Consider the following 12479-nt stretch of genomic DNA (forward strand, 5'->3'; position numbering starts at 1 on the left):
AAGTTTTTTTTTTCTTTGAATTTGATCGTGAGGAAGGAAGTAGATGGCTCATGTCACTCATGTGTAACATGATACAATGTGAATTTGTGGATATCATCTTAGGTTTGCCGCTTTGTCTTTTTTTTTTTTGAAAATAAAACCGAGCAGGGGAGTACTGAAATTTTAGAATATCTACTATTAAAACAAAATAGAGTATTTGACATATTTAATTGTGCGTTGATTTTTGTAATATGTGTGTGTTTGTCCCGACAAATTTCATATGAATTTAACTCACTCATTTTATCATCCATAATTTTAAAGAAGTTGGTATAATTTGTGTGTGACACTAAATAATGTAGTAAAACAATGAGCAACTGATTACTAACACTCTAACACACAGTTGGATATGGTTCAAGATTCTTTTTATTTTTAAATTTTTTGAAGTGTTAGTTCAGGATTCTTAACACAGTTAAATTTTTTGATGTTATTAGAAATGCGTCATTTTCAAAATGGTTGGGGGGGGGGGGGATTAGACATTTAGATGAGAAAGGGAATGAGATGATGACCCTAATCAAGGTTAAGGGCACACAAATGGTTGAGTAGGCACGTGCCAGCTCGTGCCCTCATTAGGACACATCAGTTTTGTTTGGAATACCACATTCCCTGCAATTCTCTCCATGTTATGAAGATGGAGATGATTCTTGGACCCAAATTCTCAGCACATTGCTTTATACTCATTTATAGTTCTTTGTGCTATTTTTCTCAGTATAAACAGGACCACCTTTCCCCATCAAAATACATATTCCCCCGTTATTTTTGGTTTGAATCAGAATTCAGAAGTTTCATAATTCCAGTGCCAGCTCATTTGCTTCAAGAACAGAATAAACTCTTGTTAATTTGGTGAGAATATTACGTATTGGGATGAAAATTGCCTCCAAGTAGAATGATCTCTCTTCTCTTCTAATCTTCTCTGCAACTGTTCTAGGGTTTTCCGCGGAGAAGATGACCTCAATTGTGTACGCCATTGCTTTGGGTTGGACTATCGAAGCGGTCGCAAGCTCAAAAAACGTCGCCGTTTCGGTTCTGCACGATTTGATCGCCACAATCCCGCCAAACTTACCCGCCAAATTGCGACGGAGCATCACCGAAAGAGTCGCTCTGCGGTGCTTGGAGGACGTATTCGCCACTCACGGTGCTCGTCCGGTCCGGCGGTCCAATCTCAGCTTGGATTTCTCGGAGAGTTGCGAGGAGGTGCTCAGACGCATCGTGAATGAGGTTAGGGATTCAATTTCCAAAGCAATTTTGTGTTTTGATTTTGATGAATTATTGTGTGGAAATCGGATTTGTGATTTTAGGGTTTGAAATTTGTGAGATTTGGGAATGAAATTTAGATGTTTACTTTGTTAGTCAGCAGAAAGTGATGTGAAAATGGGAGGAGGAGGGAGGTGGGAATGTAATATTGAGCAGTTTATTAAGCAGAAAAGAGCTTCGATGCCGAAATGTGCTTTGCAAAAGCTTAAAGAGTCGATTGTTGATGGTACTCATCGACATGCTGAGTTGTTTAGAAGAAAGAGTGGATTAGCATCTGTTAAGGTTGATGGGAGTGATGGTAATTTGCGGTTTATTGGTGGCATAAATGAACCAAATGTCAGCATTAGAGAAATTGGGAATGATAGAAGTGCGTTGCCTCGCAAGAGGGTTAGGATTGAAGTAAAAACTGAAAAAGTTGCGGATGAGGAATGTGAGGATGATGGTTTTGGTGTAAATGCCAAGAAGACGAAGAGGGATGCCTCTTGTGTTTCGCCACCTGCAGCAGAGAACCGAGTTCCTTTAGCGGGAAAACAAACGTTGGAATGCTTGTTGGAAAGGGATGTTCCAGTTTCCGAGGGAGAAAGGTGTGTGTTGTCAGAATTTCGGATGGAGATGAGGGAAGAGAGGTTGGCAGAAGATCTTTGTGTTGCTCCTTCACATGAAGCACATCATGAGGTTTCTGTTAAAGACTCCGGTTGTAACATTGAGCACGAGTTTCATGTTGAAGTATCCGGCCCTGTACCTGTTGGTGGTTCCAAACAGAAGAGCATTGCTGATGAAGGCAAAGATGATAGTGAGCATCTTCCTGAACCAACAACACCGCTTGTTGCTCCTCCAGTTATACCCCAGCATAAGGTGTATGCCAAAGAATCTGTTTCCAACCATGAGCATGATTCTCATATTAGAACGCATGGGCTATCAGCAGATGTATCCCAGAAAAAGAACATTGCTGATGGAGGCAAAGACCACTCACAGTTGGATTACATCGCCATGGAGAAGCGTGATTTCTTGAACTCAAAATGTAAATTTACTCGTTATGGCAATTCAAAAGAGAAAGATCACTGCCTAATGTGTAATGGAGGTGATCAATTGTTGATTTGTAGTAACAGTGATTGCCCTTTTGTCTATCATGAAAGCTGCATGGGTTCTAAATTCATCTCTTATGTTGGCGGTGACTTTTACTGCCCCTTCTGCGCATATTCTCGGCATCTCACAGAGTTTCTGGAAGTTGAGAAAGAAGATTTGCAGATAAGGAAGGACCTGTCTTTGTATATTTCTTTACTAGAATCTTCTTCTTGAAGAAAGTGATCAGAATGAGCAGAAGAAAACGAAGGAAATTAAAGTGAAGATTTTGGAACATGTAGTCAATGTGCTTACATTTTTGGAATGTGAAGGGAATCAACAAGTGCCACCCCTGCATTTTTCAGAGCTTAGACAGAAGAAATGAACTGCAATATGTAGATTACACTTTGGTATGAACTAGTGACATTGATTCCGAGTGATCTTAAACATTGATGATGAGTTGATGATTATCCCTTACCATCTGGTAGCCGGTAGCATGTTCTACAAATTGTCCTTGCGCTTTTCTGATGCGATCTGAACACCGGGCAATACATGACACAGAGATGCTAAGTGTTTTTTGGTTATCAACATTTCCAATTGTTACAGTCGAGAATCTGTTTGTGTAGTCATTTTCACTGTTTGTTTGGTTCACCTTCGCTGTGCGCTCAGATGACTTCAATGTACAGGTTTTGGAGTTGATGTAAAAATGTATTCTGTTCAGAATTTAGTACTTTCTTGATACCGACGTTTTGGAGTTGATATAAAGCCAAAGCTGGAATCTTGGTTGTTTCTTTTGCTCTACGAATACAAACACTTGGGGAGGAAATTGAAATAACCCTGGTTGATCATGGATTCATGGAGCTCCATGACTTGCAAACCGTGCTGAATCTGACTAAAGTTTTGATCGGCAACCAGAGCAGGATTTCGCCAATGATCTCTTCAGGAAAAAGGAAGTCTGACATCGCTATAATTGAAAATTCTAGGGTTTTTGTTTTTCTGTACAAGCATAATTGTGTAATACCAAAGGGAGATTTCTTACGTGTCAAGCATGTAACGTTTGGGCTTAAAGTTGGTTTTCTAAAACTAGTTGGACTCCTCGAGTGTGAAAATTCTTTGATAAAAAAAAGTGTGAAAATTCTACGACTCCATTCACTTCTGACTTTTGAGCTTCTTAAATACCACACTATTCGATCTTAAATATTGGGACGCACTACAAAGAAGTCTAATGTCAAGAGTTGGGTTCACAACCACAAAGGTATAATTAACCAATACCCTAAAGTCGGTCCGAAACCATTGTTAAGCTTCGTATTGGTTTCTCATGGCTTGTAGAGTTCGTCGTCTAAAGGCAATTGCATGTGTTTTCATACATATATTGAACATTCACATTGGGTTTCGTTTCTTCTTCTTCTTCTTCCTCGCCTAAAAGAATTTCCATCTATGTTTGTCTAAGCAAACAAGTAGGGAGGCGGCATTGTTAAATCTAGCTTGGAGCTTAGCTTATACCAACTTGTTGGCATGGCATTTGCGAGGAAACCCTCTAGTACGTTAAAACTTTGTGATGTTATACCAATTTCTTAAGACCAACTTGAAGTCCAAGTCCATATTCTCAAACTAGTGGAATACAAGCCAGTAGTGTCAACTTGATCTTTAAGGTACATATAGTTCCGGTTAATTAGATAGTGCCTAGATCATAGCTTATGACCAGGACCCCTAAAATGTGGTGGCCTATTCGTCAACGTACACCCAAACAGCACTCAAGAAACCTAGGAATGGACTAAAACGTACATGCACATGCATTGCAACTTAACTTTCGCTTCAAGTTAGTCTCCTCCAGGTGCCTAATTGTAGTCTAATTAAGAAGTTTATCTTAGCTTAGCTAAGGTCTTATTCTGCCTAGCTAACATATAACCTCTCGACTCCTCCAATACTGCTCAACAACAATGGGTAATGAAGTTCGAAAATCTCAACCAATTCGAAAGCTTCTGGGTTCATATGTACAGTCTTTTCATGCCTTTCATCTCGTCTTCTTCGTGATCGGTTTGTCGATTGGCGTCATAATCAGCTTCTTATGCAAAAACTTCATATTCAAATTGCAAATAACTTCAATTCGGTCTCTTCTTTCACACTGCCAGCACCGCTGTTGCTTCTTCCACCACCAGGCCCGCCACCCTCACCCTCACCAACGCCGCCGCTCCCTTTACTGGATTCTGCTAACGTTGTTACTTCCAAGGTTGAGGCGCAGACACTTCTGGTGCACAATATGGATGATGATCTTGAGTTGTTCTGGCGGGCATCATTTGTTCCAAGGATTGCAGAGTTTCCCTATAACCGTGTTCCTAAAGTCGCTTTCATGTTCCTGACAAAGGGTCCTATACCTCTAGCTCCATTGTGGGAAATGTTCTTCAAAGACCACCAAGGACTTTACACCATATACGTTCACTCTCATTCATAATATGTAGACTCATGGCCCGAAAATTCAATTTTCTTTCGAACAAGAATTCCAAGCAAGGTTCGTTTTTTAGCAACATATATATTTGACTACAAGAAGCGTTAATTCTCCATTTTGTAACTTGTTTTCTGTATCTTCTTCAATTTTTCACCTTATTACAGCAAGTTGAATGGGGAAAACCAACCATGATTGACGCCGAGATACGCCTACTAGCAAGTGCCCTCCTCGACTTCTCTAATGAACGATTCGTGTTGTTGTCCGAGACTTGCATCCCACTGTTTAACTTCACTACAATATACAACTACCTTATGAATTCCAATGAGAGCTTTATAGCTTCCTATGATGATCCAAGGAAGGTTGGTCGTGGCAGATACAATCCCCAGATGGATCCTGTGATTACAATATCGGACTGGCGAAAAGGGTCACAATGGTTCGAGGTAAACCGCAGGCTTGCTATAGAGATCATTTCAGATACCAAGTACTATCCCGTATTCAAAGAGTACTGCAGTCCTCCTTGCTATATGGATGAGCATTACATCCCTACCCTAGTGAACATTATCGGCCCGGGTCACAACTCGAACCGGACCGTTACTTGGGTTGATTGGTCCAAGAGTGGTCCGCACCCTGGAAGATTTGGGAGGAGTGGTGTTTCATCTGAATTACTGAATCGAATAACGTTTGGCACAAATGGAACCAGTAATGCAACCAGTTCTATGTGCTTCTTGTTTGCTAGGAAGTTCATGCCGGACACTCTGCAACCTCTGTTGCAAATTGCACCCATGTTGCTAGGTTCCATTTCTCAACAGTCTTCTTTCTTATTTATTTTTCATTAATTTTGACAATTTATATCATTATTCATTCAATTTACATTTCACTAATTAAACGAAAGTAAAATTTAACATGAATGAGCTTCTTGAAGGGTTAGAATTATACTTTATGCGAAGAAGTCCATGGTACATCGATCGCCCAGTGAGAAAGGAAAATGAGATTCATATTACATGATAATATTTACTAGTATGATTCATTTCATGTTTGGTACATTTGCATGAAGGATATGTTTTTTTTAAGGAATGGAAGAGCTCCAATTAGTTGGGAGCTTCCATCAAGTGAGAGCTTGTTTAAGGTGCAATGTTACACGTTATGGCTGGATATTATAACATTTTTCGAAAAATAGATAGTAATGGTAACGTTTTTGAAAACAGTTTAAAAAATATGAAAATAAGAAAATGAAAAAGTGAAAACCTCAAATTGAAGTTTTCATATTTCCTTTGTAAAAATTGAAAACATTTTCAATTTCTATTTTTTATGCTTTGAGAAATATTCTAATGAATGTGTTTTCATCCTATTTTCATTTTAAAAAATGAAGATATGGGTATGCAAATCTTACTGAACGCCACCTAATACATCACTATTATGGTATTGTAACTATTGATGGCATTAAACACCCATATTTTTTAATTGAGTGGTGTTAAATGTACCCAGTAAAAATCTAAGTAGACCCAACAAAATTTTAACTCCTAGATTTCTTCCGAATATGCCCTCTTTCTAAATCAAACCCAGCAGTATCCAAACACCCGTTCTCCTTTTCTGTAACTGAAGTGAACAAAAAAGCTTGAAGGTTTGTGAGTCGAGGATCCAATGCAAAGAGAAGATGCTCACCAATTATATTGGTTGTAGATTCAATAAACTTGTGCTTCAAGATCAAACCTTTGAGGTCAGACCCAATTGAGATGGAGGAAGTTGTGCCGAGATTGCCACCATTTTTCCTTATTGTCCAAATCATTGATCAACTCTCTCTCTCTCTCTCTCTCTCTCTCTCTCAAAGTGGAGGTAGAGATTGATTAAACAAATTGATAACTATTTCCATAGATATCAATATATAGTTTATACCGCAAAAGTAAGGTTAATTGGGTTTTGGGATCTATACCTCTCTCTACGGCAGAGAAACAAGTTTTTCTGGAGAACGAAGAAATTACAGCAATCTGGCACAATCGAGTGATTTGGTGGGTTCAAATTTTTTTCCAAGGGTAAAGTTGGAATATCAGACACAATATTTAAAAGTTGAGTATATTTAGAAATTTATTAGGTACATTTAACGGTATCCTTTTGAATTTTAACATTCTTCAAAACTCAAAGAACTCCCCTAAAAATAAATAAATAAATAAACGGGTAAAAAGAACTGATCCTACTTAATTGGTTCTCTTCCTTTAGAGCAGTCTTCAATTTTCTAATTTGCTTCAATTTTCGACTTTGATAGGTTGCGCCGACCATGTGTATGAATGGCAAATGGTAATACCACTTTAGTGATAATATTGCGTAATAACTTGTGCATTTGTACCTGCGCGCGTCTCACTAGAAGTGATGAGATTACAGTTAAAATCTAGATTTGAATGAAAAACACTAAATCACTACCAGATTAGTATCGTGTGCCAGGTTTTTTATTCATGCGTTGCCAGCCCAAACCGTGTTAGAATCTTTCTTTCATGTAACAGCCCAACCTATTGAAACCATCAAATTTGATCTGCCAACTTGGACTGCGTTGCGATATTCATGACTCACCTCCTAATTAAGGTTTGGCCCGATTGATTTTATTTCTATTCATTTCCCATTGTGTATAGAGTTTTAATAATGTTCGTTGTAAACTTGTAATATAAGAAATTATATTAAATAGAGTTTTTCTTCTGATAGTAAAACATTGAATCCATGAAGAGTCCCCCCCCCCCACAATTGCTTTTCTGAAATGCACCAAATAAGATGTTTACCATGCTCTAATTTTCCTTGTTTGCTTCAATGCGAACTACAAATTAGAAAAAAAATTGTGAGAAAAGATTTTATTTCTCTACCGAATCGGAAATAATACCAATCTCGTGGTTAATATTTTGAAAACCAATTTGGATGATTTTCCTTAATTACTTGGATCATAATTCAAAATGTCCTTACATAATTCCGTGTATCCATATTTGACTCATTAAGTTGATTAATTACAGCCCAACTCATGTTTTTCTGGAATTCTACTTAACACCACAAATATTTAAGATTTGGGTTTATCTGAATGCCCCCATGACCTTTCATGTTTTCACTGAAATTCAAAAGAAAAAAGAATACTAGTTTGTGGTTGAGTCTTTGAGTGATGAAACCAAATTGAAGATTCTTTTGAGGAGGAGAAGAAGAGCCCCAAGTTGGTGAAGCTTCCGGCCAGTACTGCCAATCAGCTTACCTCTTTTTTTCTTCGTCTTCTTCGTCGTCGTCGTCGTCGTAGTCTTCCTTCTCTGACCGGAGTTGATATATCATGAAGAACAAGCAGCACCAAAACCCTCCACCCTGTTTTCTCAAACACTTTGTGAATGCTCAAATGCAAATTAACAAGATCATCGCTGTTTTCTTCATCTTCGTCTCTGGCCTTGCCCTTGGCATCACCCTAGGCTTTTACATCAAAGACACCCCTCTTCAAATCTACACCGCGTTAGCGAAAGCCACCAATTTGGATTCTACCATATACAAATTAGTCCCTGTAGATTCTCCCCCACCACCTTCACCTGTTAATCAATCCAAAATCAGCATCGAACCCCTCGCTTCACCGCCACCTCCTCCGCCGTGTCCTTCACCACCGCCAGTCGGGTTGAATTTTTACGTAAGGGAACCAAGTGCCATGCATGAAATGGAAGATTCTGAGTTATTGTGGAGAGCTTCGATGGTCCCAAAAAGAGGTGGAGCTTATACATTCAAGAACACCAAGCCAAAAGTCGCCTTCATGTTTTTAACCAGAGGAGATTTGGCTTTGGCTCCTTTATGGGAACGTTTCTTTAAGGGACATGAAGGGCTGTTCTCAATCTACGTCCATGCCAATCGAGATTCCGGCGAGACAATGCCGGAAGATTCTGTCTTTCACGGCAGAAGAGTCCCAAGTAAGGTCAGAGTTATTGCTTATATTTACAATTTGCATTCCAATAGGATTCTGATTAGAAGCATTCACGCTATTGCATAAGCATATTTATGCTAATAGAATTTTGTTTTTAATGGTACGAGATTTTATTTTTATTTTTGGTATATAGTAATTAGTTCAGCAATCAAATCATATTCCAACTCTAAAAGTGAACGATTCATGGGCTCTAAAACTGACGGGAGGAATGCGTTTTAAATTGATTATATTAGTGTTAGTTTACTGCACCTCAATTAGCTTTTGAGTTCACAAATGAAACATTGCTTTGATTTAGTTTTTCTCTATGTTACTTCTTTTTAATTGAAAACAGATATTCTTTGTGTCTTTTACCGTTTCGGTTAAGATTTACAACTGTCCTAGTTAGGGGCAAATAATTTTTGTTCATTCATTCATTCATTCATTCAGAATCCGCCAGCTAGTTTTAATTTTTTGCAATCATATATTTTGCATATATAAAAGAAAATATCAATTACCTTGGTTGGTTAATGAGATAGCCTACACCCTTAACAGAATGCAGATGCAATTGATTTTGCTTTCATGTGAGGTTATACTTATAGGGAAGTTCGTTAGTTTTGCCTTATAATACGCCTCATATATCCTTCATATATAAGTATTATATGCATGCCTTATTGTATATATAATAGACCAAATCATCATTTCTTTATCAGCATTGTGTATATGAAGCAACATCCTACTTTTGAGTGAAATATATTATAAACTTTGGCATTCTTAGTTCTTCCCAAGTTACATCCTTCAGAGAATAATAAATATTCCCTAGATTTTATTTTAATTTCGATCACAACTTATTATTTAGACATGTCCAGCAAATGAAATTGGACAGAAGAACATGGGAAATATCTGTTTATATGAATCTTGAGGTTGTGAACTAGGACAACTATACAATTATGAAGCAGTCGTGAGGAGCTTTACGTGTACGAAATGTATGTAGACAAGTAAGACAACTTGATTGCTTGTGTTAACAAAGATTGAAAGAGTGAAAAATTAAGGAACCCAGTATAGATCGAGGTTGGTATCAATTCTACTTCTACTCATTATTTTTAAATAAAATTAATTAATTTAGTGATATTATATATCACTGGGGTGGAAAAATCAATCCCAAATTAAACATAGGCTAGAACATAACATGAGTTATTTCGGGTAGAAGTCTAAACCGCGAGTCTCTTGTCATGTCTTTAAGATCCCCATCTTTCTCTTGCTGCAAGATTATAACGGTGTTTTGGTGCATTTTTCTTTTCTAATATCATGCATGCTCGGTGTAGCTATAAGGATTTTCAATTATCTGAAGTTTGCTTTACATTTTCACAACTAATATTATTAGACTCAACAAGAATTCAGGTGCAAGCTAGCCTATATTAAATTGAAGATATATATGCATTGAGTGGTGGATACAATTTGTTTCAGCAATGCATTACTTGGATTCTACTCTTTTTGTTCCTACAAAAAAAACCCATCACCTTAATTTGTACATTCGAATTCCTTTCTTGGTGCTGCTGTTTCTGAGGCATGTGCCAAATATGTTGGTCAAGAAAGGAAGCAAAAGTCCCCTTTAATCTCCTTCTTGAAGTAGTAAGGAAGTTACACTTACAACAAGTTGTTATTTTGCACAAGTTTATCTCTAACACATCAATATGGGAACTGCCAAGTCTCATAAACCTATTAAACCTCTCAAATTTCAATTCCTACACGATTCTGCTCTCTTAATATACATAACCATATTCCGGATATCCGCATTAACGTGTAATCTTTCCTTTTTGGACATCAAGGTATGATGGGGGCCGGGTGTTCATTGACCTGGCCTTAATTTTTTTTGTCATATGAGCATACTAGCGTACGTAGTCGGAAATGAATAATGAACATGTTCTTGTTAGATCTCTAAACATATGAACATGGATTTGTTAGAGATTCTTTTGTGCTTAATGTGTTGAACTGATGTTGCAGAATGTGACGTGGGGTGAGCCAAACATGGTGCAAGCAGAGCGCCGCCTATTAGCCAATGCACTACTGGACTTAACCAACCAACGTTTCATTCTGCTCTCGGAGTCGTGCATACCACTATTCAACTTCCAAACGGTGTATGATTACGTTATTAGCTCAAACGAGACATTTGTGGAGGCCTACGACTTGCCTGGTGCAGTTGGCCGCGACCGGTACAGGAGACAAATGAACCCAACAATCAAGCTCGATCAGTGGCGGAAGGGCTCGCAGTGGTTCGAGGTGGACCGCCATCTCGCACTGGAAGTGGTTTCCGACAGAAGGTACTTCCCGTTGTTTGAGAAGTATTGCATGCCCTCCTGCTACTCCGACGAGCACTATTTGCCTACTTACGTGAGCATCAAGTTTTGGAAGAAAAACTCGAACCGGACTTTGCATTGGGTCGATTGGTCGAGAGGCGGGCCACATCCGTCGAGGTACCAAAGGACGGATGTGACTCATGAGTTCTTGAACAAGATGAGATTTGGAACAACATGCGAGTACAATGGGAAGAACACCAACATCTGTCATATGTTTGCCAGGAAGTTCATGCCTAACACATTGGATAGGCTATTGAGGTTTGCTCCCAAGCTCATGCAATTCATTTGATTTTTGTGGCCGGATCGGAGAAACATTATTTTACCTATTGGCTGTGACTATTCATTTTTCTGTAAACCAATCGATGTGTTTAAGTTGATGGCTGGTTCACCATTGGTTTTGAGGAAGCCTCTTGAGCATTGTAGATTTGAAATGGTTCAAGTTAATTAGAAGCGTCGACCTAGAAATTCTTTAATTAGTATTCTCTTGGACTAAATTGGAGGGTGTATAAATTTATTGTTTTTGAAGGTATAAGTTGATTTTCGAATTGAATAATATCATCTTCATATATTGTGCAATAGATTATGGGGTCATCACGTGAGAAGCACGATAGGGTGTGTGATTATGTTGTGTAGCGAACCATCATGACCCAAAACATAACCTTCTTGTCCACATGATGTCAAATGATTGCCCTAAATGAACTTGAGCTTTCCTTAGGGCTCTTCAAAGAAGAAATTCATGGTCACATAACAACATACACACGTATACCTTGGGACAACTAATTTCAGGCGTAGGGTTGGGCTGATGAGGCCCATTTTATATTTATTCTAGGAAAGTCCGGGCGTACTATTCGCTATTCCAATTTGTAATTCATCAAGAATTTACAAAACCAATTGGTGAGTTGGAACCTATTGATTATTTAACGTACATCAACATCAAACAAACTATCTTGTCGAAAAAAAAATATCAAACAAACTATTGAATATTCAGGTGAATGAATTAACCTGGATGTTTCTGCGAACTTGATCGTCTTTTTCATACTAATTATATTGCAGTTATGGAGATCGACATGCATGGAGAGTGACCCATATTTTGTGATTGTACTCTCCACAAGTGAAAATACCACCAAACTTCGTCAACATAGTGACCACAGTATGAGATGATCAATTAATATGCTTTTAAGAGATAAAATATGGTCACCAAAATTTTTAAATATAACTGTTCTAGGCTTCTAGCTAGTAAATTTCCCATGAAGAAGAGCTAATATAATTGATCACTTCTTGTGGCATGGTCTTAACTTACCATGGAGCAAGAATTAATTGTAAGCCTCCCAACCACAATTTTGCATAATTTAACCCACTGTAGACCCTATTCATATCAATCATAAGTTCCTTCCGGGAAATGCATCTATTGACCGAAAAGGCTACA

At 38.1% G+C, this 12479-nt stretch overlaps 2 protein-coding genes and 1 pseudogene across 2 annotated transcripts; all 3 read left to right on the forward strand.

Annotated features, from left to right (window-relative positions):
- Positions 1–685: 685 nt before the first annotated feature.
- LOC126794498 (uncharacterized) lies at positions 686–3424 on the forward strand. The gene is made up of 3 exons (XM_050521231.1): positions 686–879; positions 965–1254; positions 1387–3424. The coding sequence occupies exons 2-3, from the start codon at positions 982–984 to the stop codon at positions 2587–2589; spliced, it is 1476 nt and encodes a 491-aa protein (XP_050377188.1). The 5' UTR covers positions 686–879; positions 965–981; the 3' UTR covers positions 2590–3424.
- Positions 3425–4292: 868 nt separating this feature from the next.
- On the forward strand, positions 4293–5634 carry LOC126794081 (glycosyltransferase BC10-like; annotated as a pseudogene).
- Positions 5635–8090: 2456 nt separating this feature from the next.
- LOC126794082 (glycosyltransferase BC10-like) lies at positions 8091–11342 on the forward strand. Its single transcript, XM_050520725.1, has 2 exons — positions 8091–8711; positions 10701–11342. The coding sequence occupies exons 1-2, from the start codon at positions 8091–8093 to the stop codon at positions 11340–11342; spliced, it is 1263 nt and encodes a 420-aa protein (XP_050376682.1).
- The last annotated feature ends 1137 nt before the right edge of the window (positions 11343–12479 follow it).

Source organism: Argentina anserina, chromosome 5 (assembly GCF_933775445.1).
Source record: "Argentina anserina chromosome 5, drPotAnse1.1, whole genome shotgun sequence".
Lineage (NCBI taxonomy): Eukaryota > Viridiplantae > Streptophyta > Magnoliopsida > Rosales > Rosaceae > Argentina > Argentina anserina.

Coding starts and splice junctions, on each gene's coding strand:
- LOC126794082 (XM_050520725.1), top strand. CDS start 8,091: ATGAAGAACAAGCAGCACCAAAACCCTCCACCCTGTTTTCTCAAACAC. Junction 8,712..10,700: donor GCAGAAGAGTCCCAAGTAAG/GTCAGAGTTATT, acceptor CTGATGTTGCAG/AATGTGACGTGGGGTGAGCC.
- LOC126794498 (XM_050521231.1), top strand. CDS start 982: ATGACCTCAATTGTGTACGCCATTGCTTTGGGTTGGACTATCGAAGCG. Junction 1,255..1,386: donor TCAGACGCATCGTGAATGAG/GTTAGGGATTCA, acceptor TTACTTTGTTAG/TCAGCAGAAAGTGATGTGAA.